This window comes from Lipotes vexillifer, unplaced genomic scaffold (assembly GCF_000442215.2).
Source record: "Lipotes vexillifer unplaced genomic scaffold, Lipotes_vexillifer_v1.1 scaffold333, whole genome shotgun sequence".
Taxonomy (NCBI): domain Eukaryota; kingdom Metazoa; phylum Chordata; class Mammalia; order Artiodactyla; family Lipotidae; genus Lipotes; species Lipotes vexillifer.
The window spans coordinates 739,136-753,176 of NW_006790633.1; the positions used below are offsets into that span (position 1 = coordinate 739,136).

The window sequence follows — 14,041 nt, forward strand, 5'->3', positions numbered from 1 at the left end:
CCCCGCCCCAGCCCCCGACGCCCAGGCCCCGCCCCGACGCCCAGGCTCCGCCCCCGTCCCGGCTCGGCCTCGCCCAGCCCGTCACCGTGAAGCGCGGGTTCCGGCTCGTAGCTGCCGCTGCCGCGCGGTATTCGTCATGGAGCTGGCGCCGCGGAGTTGTCCTGTGCCGCTGCTGCTGCTGCTCCTGGGCCTGAGCACGGGTAGGTTCGGGCAAAAGTGCTTCAGCGGCCGGTGCCTCCTTCTCTTCTTTAGGGATAAGAATCTGTTAGTGGGTTTGTGCTTTTCAAAGCATATTCCTTTTCCCCTGTTTCTACTTTGCGTAATTATTTTTGCTTTTGAGCCTCACTCTATTTTTTTTTTTTTCCTGATTCAAAGTTCTTTTTCTACTTTTTTCTGGCTCTGGGTGGTCTGCTGCCTTGTCTCTTCCCTGCGTGTAGATAGAAGCAGTTTTGCAAAATGTAAGATTTGGAGAAGCTGCTGATAAACGAGGGTTCCGCAATCTTAAGGCCACCTCCCTTTTCCTGCCGTGATTGGCTGCTAAATGAGATTATTACGTCTTTTTATTTTGAGCTGAAACACACGGTACCAAGACTCTGAAAAATCCTACCACGAATGGGACGTTTAATTGCGAGTAAGCCTTTCTCCCTCTACCTGATCAGAACAGGCAAGATAATATGTCCCCTCACCGCAGTCCTTTTTGGCAAAAACAAATTCGTGTTTAATGGGATGACTTGCAAATTGATTTTCAGTCTTTTCTTTAAGCAAAATGAACCCTGGTGTGAATCAAGAACTGAGAATTCGAACTAACCACAAACTTGCCTTGTGATCTTAGGCAAGTTGCTTAACTTGTTTTCCCTTTTGTAAAATGGGGATCATATGAGCCTTCGGCTTCTGTCTGGGAAATGTTGTCGAATAGGTTGCCCCCCCGATTTTTTAATATAAATTTATTTATTTTATTTTATTATTATTTATTTTTGGCTGCGTTGGGTCTTTGTTGCTGCGCGCGGGCTTTCTCTAGTTGCGGCGAGCTGGGGCATTTATTGAATGCCTGGTAAGTGCTAGATATTGTACAACTATCTTGATTGTTTCAAGGATCTTGCATTTTTTAGTTGGTCTAACGATTAAGGAAATACCCCTTTTCATATTTGTTGCCGACCTTTCTTTGTTGTTTTGCCTTTTATTTTTGTTGTACAGAAATGTAACAAGTTTCTGTCCTCAACTCTTGATATTTTGTTTTATAGTCTCTAGGGTATGCTTTAATCGTTTCCCCATCCAGAGGTCAAAAAGGCTTTCAACTCTATTTTCATATTATTTTTCACATCTAAATTTTAAAATTGAAATATCTGATCCACTTGGAATTTATTTTGGTTTAGAGTGTTAAGAAAGAACCTACATCTCTATTTTTTTTCTTCAAAAATCTAACAGTTGCCCCAGAGTAATATAGTGAGTAATCTTGCCCCACTAACTTGCGATGCTTCTTTTTTTTTTTTTTTTTTTTTTTGCGTTATGCGGACCTCTCACTGCTGTGGCCTCTCCCATTGCGGAGCACAGGCTCCGGACGCACAGGCTCAGCGGCCATGGCTCACGGGCCTAGCTGCTCTGCTGCATGTGGGATCCTCCCGGACAGGGGCACGAACCCATGTCCCATGCATCGGCAGGCGGACTCTCAACCACTGCGCCACCAGGGAAGCCCATGATGCTTCTTTAATTGTATATTAAATGAGGAACAAAAATCAACGTGCTGCATTTTGAGATTTTTCTTTTTTCGCCCAAGTGTAAATCTCTCTCTCTCTCTTTTAAACAATTATAAACACGTTTTATGCTTCTGTTAAAAATCCAAACATTACAGAGGGTGTAGGTGAAAACGTGAAAGCCTCCAGCCCCCTGTGCCACTATTAAGTTTGGTATGTTTTTTCATAGCTGAGTTTTTTGAGTTTTTTTTTTCCTTATCTCCACAATATATTGGAGTAAATAAATTGTCTGAAGTATAAGCCAAATCATCACTAGCCTAACCCAGCCATGTCTTCTGGGCTGGGAATTTAACTGGACATAGACATTCTTCCGGAAAATCAAACTGTGCTTCTGTTTCAGGAGCTGTCATCAGCTGGCCCACAAAAGAGGGCAAGGAAGTATGGGATTATGTGACTGTCCGGAAGGACGCCCACATGTTCTGGTGGCTCTATTATGCCACCAGTCCCAGCAAGAACTTCTCAGAACTGCCCCTGGTCATGTGGCTTCAGGTAAAATTGGTTTCACTGCCTGCCCTGAGGTTGAGGCCAGGTTTCCCCCACTTACCACCTTGCTTGCCCTTAAAGGCTCACAGCTCAGCAGTGAAGAACTGATGTGGTCCAGCAGCCAGCTGGGGCTCTCCTAGGCTTGGGGATTCAGCGTCCTTCTGAGGCAGGCAAAGGCGGTGGTACTGTCAAGGAAGCCAAATCAGAGAGTGAGAGGTTCTAGCCTTTTACGGGGGTCTTTTTCTATTGAGCCCAGCACAGGCAGCAGTAGGAACCCTTACTGGAAGCTCCTGAAGACACATTTGACAATATGCTGACAGAAAGTGTTTCTGGAAGGTTCCAAAGCAAAGACTGAGGTACCCTGACCAGCCCTTCCTCTCCCTCCCCTCCCAGTCCTTTCCTAGGCCTGAATTCCTTGCCCCTAGAAAAACTGATATTTTGAAAGAACTCAGCCTTTTGTATCTTAGCATTAAGTGTTGGGCCCTATCCTCCTCCCTAAAGAGTGTTTGCATTTTTAATCTTGAGCTCTAGTGGTAGGATTGAAGACAGGAAACTGGTTGGAAATTATTTGAGGGTAGGCAGAGGATCCTTCCTTCCTTTCATTCCTAAAATGTCTGTACAAAGGTGGCCCACACCCACCTGGAAGACCAAGATCTAGGGAGGGTTTGAGGAATGCGGTCTTGCTTCACCTCCTGGAAACTGTAGGCATGGCCCAGCTGGGGCGCCAGGTTGCTCACCAGTAAATAGGGCGCCCTAGGGCTTCCCTGGTGGCTCAGTGGTTGAGAGTCCGCCTGCCGATGCAGGGGACACGGGTTCGTGCCCTGGTCCGGGAAGATCCCACATGCCGCGGAGCGGCTGGGCCCGTGAGCCATGGCTGCTGAGCCTGCGCGTCTGGAGCCTGTGCTCTGCAACAGGAGAGGTCACAACAGTGAGAGGCCCGCATACCGAAAAAAAAAAAAAAAAAAAAAATAGGGCACCCTGATACTCACCCCCATGGGATGTAAATGTCACTTCCTCCAGAAATGTCATTATTCATAAGCAGCCTCCCAGTGCCCCCAGCTTTGCCTTCCAGACCAGTGGATACAGGCTTTCTGATGAGATAAGAAGAGCAGTTTGCATGGAGGGGCCTTTCTCTCTTGGGATTATCGCAAGTATTTTCTTTGAAGGCTGGGGTGAGGCTCAGCCCGAGAGTGCAGATATGAAAATGTCTCAGAAGAACGCGTCTGTGTGGCCCAGGGAGCTTTTGTGCATCCTGGGCGGCTGGAGATGAAGCTGTGGCAGGGCTGTCAGGGAGAGCCGTGCAGCGGACAAGCCCAGTTCTGCCTTCCTGCCACTTAGAGCCGTGGCACAACGCTGCCCTTCTCTGGGCTTTGGTCTGCGGGATTTCAGCGGTTTTCAAACTTTTTATTAATCAGCAGAATTTCTTCCACTCCCACGTGAAAGCTTGCAGACCAGCCACAAAGCAGAAGAAAGAAGCGCTGGGGCCGAGGTTGGGGCGGAGTGCCAGGTCCCACCCATTCAGCCTCCCCTTTGTCACATGCTGCCCCTCAGGTATTTTCTGGGCTTCCAGGAGCACAATTTGAAAACCACTGAAGTTCTGAAACTGCAAACCTTCCTTCTGGTTGATTGCAGAGTAGGGCAGTTGTTTTATTTGAATGAGTTGCCAACATTTACAAATCAAGACATTTCCTTCCTTTTTCCAAAAACCAGGAGATGCGATTACTTGGGGCCTGAACTTGCTATCCCGGAGCCGAGTGGTGGGGGCCCTCTTGCACACAGGCAGGAGCTTCTGGGGGAGGGGACCCACCTGCCCTCTCTCCTCCGTGTGGTGTACTTCTGGCCCCTCAAGACCATGCAGTTTGTGACCTTTGGTTTCTGTGAGCTGAGATGCTATTCGATGGTTTTCAACTGGCTAACTGTCCTGTTCTTCATCTCCTCAGAGGCCCAAGGGAAGGGGAAAAGAATATGATTAAGGAAGAAATAATTAATTCAGGTTAAAAGGAGATCTCTCTTAGCAGCCTACTGAGGATCCGTGCACTGACTTCTCTGGACAGGTCTTTGGGAATCAAGGTCACATCATCTGAGTGGAGTAGCTCTGAGCGATGTAGTGTGCTGCTTTAGGTACACTTTCAAGTCATTTAAGCGTTTTAGTTTGTCCTTGGACACACCTGCCATATTTCAGAGTCACTGCATAGTCCCGGGCCATGACAGTACCCCCATCCCAAAGTTCTAGACAGAGATTTCGCAGTGGTATGTTATCAAGTAGACCAGAACAGGAGAATGGGATTTCTCCCACAAAGACCATACCTCTAGGATTCCAGCTTCTCTCCTTTCACTTTGGTCCTATCCCAGCCCAGTAAGTCCACTAGGAAAAAGGGGCCCAGCTTTCACTCAAGGACCCTTGCTTTTATTTTATTTTATTTTGTTTTTGTTTTTTGCTTTGCTTTTTTTTAAATTGAAGAATAGTTGGTGTACAGTATTATATGTTACAGGTATACAGTATAGGGATTCACAATTTTTAAAGGTTCTACTCCATTTATAGTTCTATAAATATGGGCTATATTCCCCGTGTTGTACAATATATCCTTGTAGTTTATTTTATACATAGTGGTTTGTATCTCTTAATCCCCTTCCTTTACATTCCCCGCTCCCTTCTCTCTCCCCCCTGGTAACTACTAGTTCTCTATATCTCTGAGTCTGCTTCTTTTCTGTTACAGCCACTAGTTTGTTGTATTTTTTAGATTTTCCATATAAGTGACATCATACAGTATTTGTCTTTCTTTGTCTGACTTATTTCACTTAGCATAATACCCTCAAAGTCCAATCATGTTGCTGCAGTTGGCAAAATTTCATTCTTTTTTATGGCTGAGTACTATTCCATTGTATATATATACCACATCTTCTTTATCCATTCATCTGTTGATGGACACTTAGGTTGCTTCCATATCTTGGCTATTGTAAATAATGCTTCTATGAACATTAGGGTGCATGTATTTTTTCAAATTAGTGTTTTTGTTTTTTTCAAGTATATACTCAGGAGTGGAATCACTGGATCATGTGGTAGTTCTATTTTTAGTTATTTGAGAAACCTCCATACTGTTTTCCACAGTGGCTGCACCAATTTACATTCCTACTGACAGTGTTACAAGGATTCCCTTTTCTCCACATCCTCGCCAAATTTGTTATTTGTGGTCTTTTTGTTGATAGCCATTCTGACAGGTGTGAGGTGATATCTCATTATGGTTTTGATCTGCATTTCCCTGATGATTAGCAGTGTTGAGCATCTTTTCATGTTCATGCTGGCCACCTGCATTTCCTCTTTGGAAAAATGTCTATTGAGTTCTTCTGCCCATTTTTTAATCAGCTTGTTTGTTTTTTTGATGTTGAGTTATATGAGCTGTTCATATATGTTGGATATTAACCACTTATTGGTCGTATCATTTGCAAATATTTTCTCCCATTCCATAGGTCTTTTCATTCTGTCGATGGTGAGGACATTTTTTAGAGGGATTTATAGCCTCCCAGTTTTATAATAGTTAGCTTGGTGTCAGTTCAAAACATTCAATAGTTTCATAAACTCTCTGTTGGGGTCATTTAGTTACCCCTGAGCCCTGACTCTATGTTGTCTTTTTTTTCCTTTAGATTTCCCTGTACAGATTGCCCTGGCTTCTGTTTTGCCTGAGCTGTTTCCTTCCATCTTTGCGTATCTCCCTTTCCTATCCATCTTGCACAGGGAGACAGCATCCTTTTATTCAAGGCCCTCAGCCTATCCTGTTGGCTCAGCTGACCCCTGAGGTTTTGTCCAGAAAAGCACTGACAATCCTTAGCCCTGACCATCTCCTGAAGGACCTCCTCCCCTCTCTTAACCCTTAGAAACCATAGAACCTCTGCCTCCCATAGTCTGGGGCCCCAGCACTGAGCTTCTGTTCAGAATCCTGCCTCGCCCCTGGCCTTGGATGCCCACAGTGTTGAGTGCTTCCTGCCCTGGGATTTCCGCATTTACTATGTTATATCCTGGGGATCATCTTGATCAAACTGCCCCTCAGTCTGGGTCCCTTGTAAATCCTCAGGGACACTGAGGAGAGGGTGGTGGAGAGTCACAAGGCCCCGGGTCCAGTCCTGGTGGAGCCACGTTCCCTCTCTGGGCCATACTGCTCATCTTTGAAGGGAGAGGTTTGGACGAGATGTTTTGAGCTCAGCAAACCCCACATGAGGCCAAGGCTCAAGCTCAGAGAATCAGAGGTAGGAACGTTCCCTCTGGGGGCTCTTAGCCTGGTTGCTTCCTTTTTTTAGAAAGACTTGAGCAGTTACCAGGGGGCTCAGATAGTGCACACACTGGATCAGTTGTGTCCTGTGTGTAAGGTTGACCCAGCCATCACTGACTCATAAATTGTTTATAGTGAATGGGGTCATTGTTGTAGTGACAAAGGTTTCACTAACATTTTCTCTGACTTTATTTTTGTTTGTTTGTTTTTTTGCTTTCACAGGGTGGTCCAGGTGGTTCCAGCACTGGATTTGGGAACTTTGAGGAAATCGGGCCCCTTGACAGAGATCTCAAACCACGAAGAACTACTTGGGTACAGTGAGGAAGGCCTCGAACTCAAACTTCCGTGTGGCCTCCCCCAGGCTGAGTCCCACCCAGCCCTACCCCATTCTGGGTGGCGTCACAAGTTGAGCGATCCCACTCCACGCCCCTCCCTCTTCCTCTGTATCCAGGGGGACCTTGCGTATTTGTCCACAGGCTTCCTCTTTGGCCAGCCTCTTCCATTTCTTGGGACAGCTTATCCCACACTGGTCACCTTCCCAATTCGGTGATCTTTCTCTCCACTTGCCTGCAGAAACCTCTGTCTACTCTAGCAGACCCCCTGGACCTTGTCATTACCCACATATTGGCCATCCCCGCAGTCTGAGACGCCAGGGTCCCACCTTCTGGCCACAACCTGCAGTCCTTTCCCCTCCTACTCTCCTAGTTCGATTCTTGTCTTCCTCAGGACTTCAAACCCCTTGTCCTCTGCCCTTTTGATGTCTCTGTAGTTCTCTGTCTCACCCCGCCCCCTCATTCTTCGCTTCACTTCCTTACCTAACCCCCACCCCTGGTTCCCTCATTCTTCCTCCGCATCCTTACCACGCCCAGCCTGGGGTCAGTCCCCCTGTCCACCTGCTCAGCCCCTTCCTCCAGGCTGCCAAACACTGGTGGGCAAAACCACACCAGTGGGCAGGGTGGGGCTGTTGCTCCCAGCTGGTGGCCACCCTCTGCTCTGTGCTTCTCCTCTGCTGCTCTCCCATCTGTTGATGGACACTTAGGTTGTTTTCATCTTTTGGCTGTTGTGAATAATGCAGGGAACATTAGCGTACAAATATTTGTTTGGGCCCCTATTTCCAATTTGGCGGGGCGCAGGGGGAATTGCTGGGTCCTATGGTAGCTCTATGTTTAATACCCAAGTGTTGTTAATATTCTTCATCCACCCCTTTTCCGTCTCCTCTCATGGGTGCTTTCAAAATGCCCCCACCTCTACCCGCAGTCCACTTCCCACATGGTGCTTGAGTGAAACCCTCCAGTGCCAATCACTCCTTAGTTTACCGTCTTTCAGTTCCCCAAAGATCGGATCCAGATTCCTGGGCATAAACTGCCTCCTGCTACCTCTAGCCACACCTCCCAGCTTCTCTCCATGTGCACTCTTCCTTGAGGCCTCTGCGTGGGCCATTCCTGGGCTTGGACTTAATTCCTTTGGTCACCCGGTCACACCTAGTTCACCACACTCACCTCTAAGACTCAGTGCGGGAGCACCTCCATCTGAAGATCCCCTCTGAGCCCTTTGATTTTCTTGTCTGTCTCCATACTGGTCTTCTTTAAGCGCATTTTACTTACTCTTGCCTCAGGGTCTTTGCACATGCTGTTCCTTCAGCCTAGAACATTCACATACTCACTTCCAGTAGCAGAGTATCCCACTGGCTTGTCCCCAAGCCTCCCACGACTAATAGAGTAATGTGACTGGGGCAGAGAGCCTGAACAAGAAGTGAGGAGATGTGGGCCTTGGTCCTGATGCTGCCATTACCTATCCAACTTCATGACCTTGGACAAGTCCTGGGCCTTTCTGGGCTTTAATGTCCTGATCAGTAAAAGACATGGCTGTAGTGTGTCATCACTAGGGATCCTTCGGGATGTAAAATTCTATGACTCTAAACCTCTTTGGGAAAGGTATTAGAATAAATTCTGTTCTTGTAGTGTTCAGCAAAGCCAGGCCAATGTGGAAACTGGATTCATCTTGAAGAAAACAGACGTGTGGTATTCCGACCTCTCACTGCTTCGAGCTGTTGCTCAGACTGACACTGCATGGTTCTACCTGCAGGAATGAATTACATTCAGGATATTTGTAGTGTGTGAAAGTAACAGCCTAGATGCTTCGATCCCTGTGTATATGTTAATTTTTCCTTCTTGCCTCTCCTTTTCTTTGCCTTTCTTTGCTATACTAGTCTGTGTTCCTGTTCCAAATTTTTATTTTTTTGGGGGGTACGCGGGCCTCTCACTGTTGTGGCCTCTCCCATTGCGGAGCACAGGCTCTGGACGTGCAAGCTCAGCGGCCATGGCTCACCGGCCCAGCTACTCCATGGCATGTGGGATCTTCCCGGACTGGGGCACGAACCCGTGTCCCCTGCATCGGCAGGCGGACTCTCAACCACTGTGCCATCAGGGAAGCCCCCCAATTTTTTTTTTTTAATCCATTTTAGTAACAGATCATAACCACACTGATATCCTCACATGTGTGGTTTTTGTTGAGCTCATATAAGGTGATCAAAAGATAGTTGGTGACTGGCTGGCTGATTGCAACTTTTTTTTTTTTTTTTTGCGGTACGCAGGCCTCTCACTGTTGTGGCCTCTCACATTGCGGAGCACAGGCTCCGGACGAGCAGGCTCAGCGGCCATGGCTCACCGGCCCAGCTACTCCGTGGCATGTGGGATCTTCCCGGACCGGGGCACAAACCCATGTCCCCTGCATCGGCAGGCGGACTCTCAAGCACTGCGCCACCAGGGAAGCCCCTGATTGCAACATTTGACTTTTCTCTGTGGCTTGTAGCTCCAGTCGGCCAGTCTCCTGTTTGTGGATAACCCAGTGGGCACCGGGTTCAGTTATGTGAACAAGAGTGACGCGTACACCAAAGACCTGGCCATGGTGGCATCAGACATGATGGTTCTCCTGAAGACTTTCTTTGAATGCCACAAAGAATTCCAGGTAAGCAAGCTCAGAGGGGGGCTAGCAGTTGCAGCACTGCATCCATCAGATGCAAACTTCCCCGAGAGTTACATGCCTAGCTGATTCCAGAGAAAACCTTTTTGCACCCAGGATCAGATTGTGGGTTTCTGTTTCAGTCATCACTAAAGGTGGTTTTAGCTTGAAAAAAACGACCCTGCAGCCAGTATTCTAACTAAACATAATCAGATATGGGAGGAAAGATCAACAAAAGCAGATTTGTTTTGTCTGGCCATTACATGCACTAGAAATTTGAAATTGATTCGTGTGAATTAAAAGACATTCAGGATATTTAATTCTTTGTCAATTCCTTTTCTTCCTAGACGATTCCATTCTACATTTTCTCAGAGTCCTATGGAGGAAAAATGGCTGCTGGCATTGCTCTAGAACTTTATAAGGTAACAAGGAAGATGACTTTGTTTTGGTGTTGGACAGAAACTGATTATCTTACTTGTTATAGTCACCTGATAATTGAATATTCTTTGAATAGGACCTTGTACATACAGAGTAAGTCTGTAATAATAACAATGAAAAGTTTCAAAAAGAACAATGAAGTTTGCCCCACCAGATATCGAACAGGCTATACAGCTAAGCGAGTAAAGCAATTTGGGGCTGGCATAGCAACAGAGAAATGCAGATATATGCATCAGGCTAAAGAATCTAGAAACATATTTTATATATACTTACGTATATGTATATATGTATATATATATCTGTGTATGTTTATAACACATATGTATCATACTTACATATGAAGATATATAAATGATAAGGTGGTATTTCAAATCATTGAGGAAAACAGAATGTTCAATAAATGATATGGAGACAAGTGGCTATCACTTTGGAAAATAGTAAAGTTAGATTCTTGCCTTACATGAAACATCAGTTCTTTTTTTTTTAAATTTAATTAATTTATTTTATTTTTGGCTGCATTGGGTCTTTGTTGCTGTGCACGGGCTTTCTCCAGTTGTGGCGAGCTACTCTTTGTTGCATTGTGCGGGCTTCTCATTGCGGTGGCTTCTCTTGTTGCAGAGCACAGGCTCTAGGCATGCGGGCTTCAGTAGTAGTGGCTCGCGGGCTCTAGAGCACAGTCTCAGTAGTTGTGGTGCATGGACTTAGTTGCTCCACGGCATGTGGGTTCTTCCCAGACCAGAGCTTGAACCCGTGTCCCCTGCATTGGCAGGCGGATTCTTAAGCACTGCGCCAACAGGGAAGTCCCGAAACATCAGTTCTTGATAGATTAAAAATCTAAACATAAAAATCAAAACTGTAAGAGAACCTGATACAGGAGAAAAGTTTTATAATCTTGGGTACGAAAAACTTACTTTTCCTTCATAAGATGAAACACCCAGAAGCAAAGAGTAAGTTTGACGTATTTAGACCACATAGAAATTTAAAACTTCTTAGAGTTTCATAAACAATTTTAAAAGATACATACACACAAATAAATATATAGTAGAAGTAGTATTCACATCAGTATTCTAGGGGGCTTCCCTGGTGGCGCAGTGGTTGAGAGTCCGCCTGCCGACGCAGGGGACGCGGGTTCGTGCCCCGGTCCGGGAAGATCCCGCATGCCGCGGAGCGGCTGGGCCTGTGAGCCATGGCCGCTGAGCCTGCGTGTCCGGAGCCTGTGCTCCGCAACGGGAGAGGCCACAACAGTGAGAGGCCCGCGTACCACAAAAAAAAAAAAAAAAAAGGTAATATTCTAATAGGATATTGGCCAGAAAATATGGGCAAACAATTTATAGAAGAAATGCAAACTGCCTATGGACATGTGAACAATGTTCAACTTTTAGTAGTAAGTCAAATCTGTGAGATTTGCAAATATTTTTAAAAATTGGTGGGAGGTCCCTGGGGGTCCAGTGATTAGCACTCCACGCTTCCACTGCTGGGGGCACGGGTTCGATTCCTGGTCGGGGAACTAAGATCCCGCATGCCACGTGGCATGGCCAAAAAAAGAAATAAATAAAGTAAAGTAAAAATTTGGTAACCCCCAGTTTTGGTAAGCGGTCAGGGAAATAAGTGCTCTTGTGCACGTTTGATGGGAATGAAAATTGGTAAATCATTTTAAAAGGGCACTTTGGCAGTATCTATAAACTTTTAAAATGTATGTGCCCTTTGACCCAATAATTTCACTTCCAGGAATCTGTTCTGTGGGAATACTTATACATGTGTGTGTGTCAGAGGATGTTAAGTTCATCGTTGCTTATAATGTCCATAAACGGAAAACAAGATCAGTGGCTGTCTGTAGAGGATTACTTAAATGAAATACCTGGATCCTTCCGTGATGGACACTTTGAAGCCATCAGAAAGAATGGGTAGATTGTGCATATGTATACATGTATGTATATATATATGCTTGTGGAAACAAAGAAAGGAGTTAGAAGGATATATACCATGTTAACTGGTTAGTAAGCGTGAGGGTGCAGGTGGGGCAGAGGTAAAAGTTTTTTCACATTTTCTCCTGTCTCCTTCTGTGATTAAACTTTTTACAGTGAGCTTGTATGAGCTTTTTTTTTAATTAAAGTATAGTTGACGTACAATATTATATAAGTTACACATATACAATATAGTGATTCACAATTTATAAAGGTTATACTCTATAGTTGTAAAATATTGGCTATATTCCTCGTGTTATACAGTATGAGCTTTTTTTTTAAGATTTATTAATTCTCTTTAAAAATGAACCTTTTATAAGAAGCAGTATAGGTGCATAACAGAAAATGAGAAAGTACAGCAAGCACAAATTTAAAAAATTAAAAAGAGATCACCATTGTTAACACCTCAGTGTACAGCCTTTAAATCTTTTTCTGCGCTTTTAGAAATAAGTAAACTTTTTAACCAATAGGAGACAGTAGTATACGTAATGTCTGTAGCCTGCTTCCTTCTGTCACTAGTCCTCCCTTTCCTACTTCAGTAAATTTTCATCTCAAATATTCAGGCTTTAATAATCCCAACACATCCTTTGTGATCAGTTTGTTTAAGCCAGGACTCAGTCCAGATCCGTGAATTACATGTGGCTGGGATGTCCCTAAAGTCCGTTTTCATCTAACACAGTTCCTTTTTTATGACCCCCATTTGGTAAAGAAACCAGACTAACAGAATATCCCATTTTCTGGAATTGTGTGGTAGCATCTTCATGGTGTAATTTAGTTTATTCCTCTCTTCATGGTGTTTCCTACAAAACTGGAGGTCATAGTAAAAGGCCTGATGCATTCAAGGTAAAAGTTTTGGAGAGAATATGTTATAATAGGTCAGATTTCAGGAGACGATGGCCTATAGGTCAAATTCAGTCCACCACCTGCTTTTATACGACCCATGAGCTAAGAATGGTTTTTACATTATCAAGTGACAGTGGTGGGGTGGGGTGGATTAAAAGAAGACTATTTCATGACACATGAAAATTGTGTGAAAATCAAATTTCAAGGTCCACAAATAAAGCTGGTTTTTTTTGTAATTTTTATTTTATTTTTTTTAACATCTTTAGTGGAGTATAATTGCTTTACAATGGTGTGTTACTTTCTGCTTTATAACAAAGTGAATCAGTTATACATATACATATGTCCCCATATCTCTTCCCTCTTGGCATCTCCCTCCCTCCCACCCTCCCTATCCCACCCTCTAGGTGGTCACAAAGCACCAAGCTGATCTCCCTGTGCTTTGTGGCTGCTTCCCACTAGCTATATATTTTACGTTTGGTGGTGTATATATGTCCCTGCCACTCTCTCACTTTGTCCCAGCTTACCCTTCTCCATCCCCATATTCTCAAGTCCATGCTCTACTAGGTCTGTGTCTTTATTCCCATCTTGCCCCTAGGTTCTTCAGAACGTTTTTTTTTTTTAATGTTCCATATATGTGTGTTAGAATATGGTATTTGTTTTTCTCTTTCTGACTTACTTTAATCTGTATGACAGACTCTAGGTCCATCCACCTCACTACAAATAACTCAATTTTGTTTCTTTTTATGGCTGAGTAATATTCCATTGTATATATGTGCCACATCTTCTTTATCCATTCATCCGATGATGGACACTTAGGTTGTTTCCATCTCCGGGCTATTGTAAATAGAGCTGCAATGAACATTTTGGTACATGACTCTTTTTGAATTATGGTTCTCTCAGGGTATATGCCCAGTAGTGGGATTGCTGGGTCGTATGGTAGTTCTATTTGTAGTTTTTAAGGAACCTCCATACTGTTCTCCACAGTGGCTGTATCAATTTACATTCCCACCAACAGTGCAAGAGGGTTCCCTTTTCTCCACACCCTCTCCAGCATTCATCGTTTCTAGATTTTTTGATGATGGCCATTCTGACCGGTGTGAGATGATATCTCATTGTAGTTTTGATTTGCATTTCTCTAATGATTAATGATGTTGAGCATTCTTTCATGTGTTTCTTGGCAATCTGTATATCTTCTTTGGAAAAATGTCTGTTTAGGTCTTCTGCCCAGTTTTGGATTGGGTTGTTAGTTTTTCTGATATTGAGCTGAATGACCCTCTTGTAAATTTTGGAGATTAATCCTTTGTCAGTTGCTTCATTTGCAAATATTTTCTCCCAT

At 44.5% G+C, this 14,041-nt stretch overlaps 1 protein-coding gene across 1 annotated transcript in view; it reads left to right on the forward strand.

The window, feature by feature from the left end:
• Positions 1-136: 136 nt before the first annotated feature.
• The window catches only part of SCPEP1 (serine carboxypeptidase 1), a 45,380-nt gene continuing 31,475 nt past the window's right edge, over positions 137-14,041 (forward strand). Inside the window, exons 1-5 of the mRNA XM_007463880.1 lie at positions 137-200; positions 2,092-2,240; positions 6,722-6,811; positions 9,311-9,466; positions 9,808-9,908. Of these exons, the coding sequence (XP_007463942.1) occupies positions 137-200; positions 2,092-2,240; positions 6,722-6,811; positions 9,311-9,466; positions 9,808-9,908 (560 nt within the window). The remainder of the gene's footprint in view (positions 201-2,091; positions 2,241-6,721; positions 6,812-9,310; positions 9,467-9,807; positions 9,909-14,041) is intronic.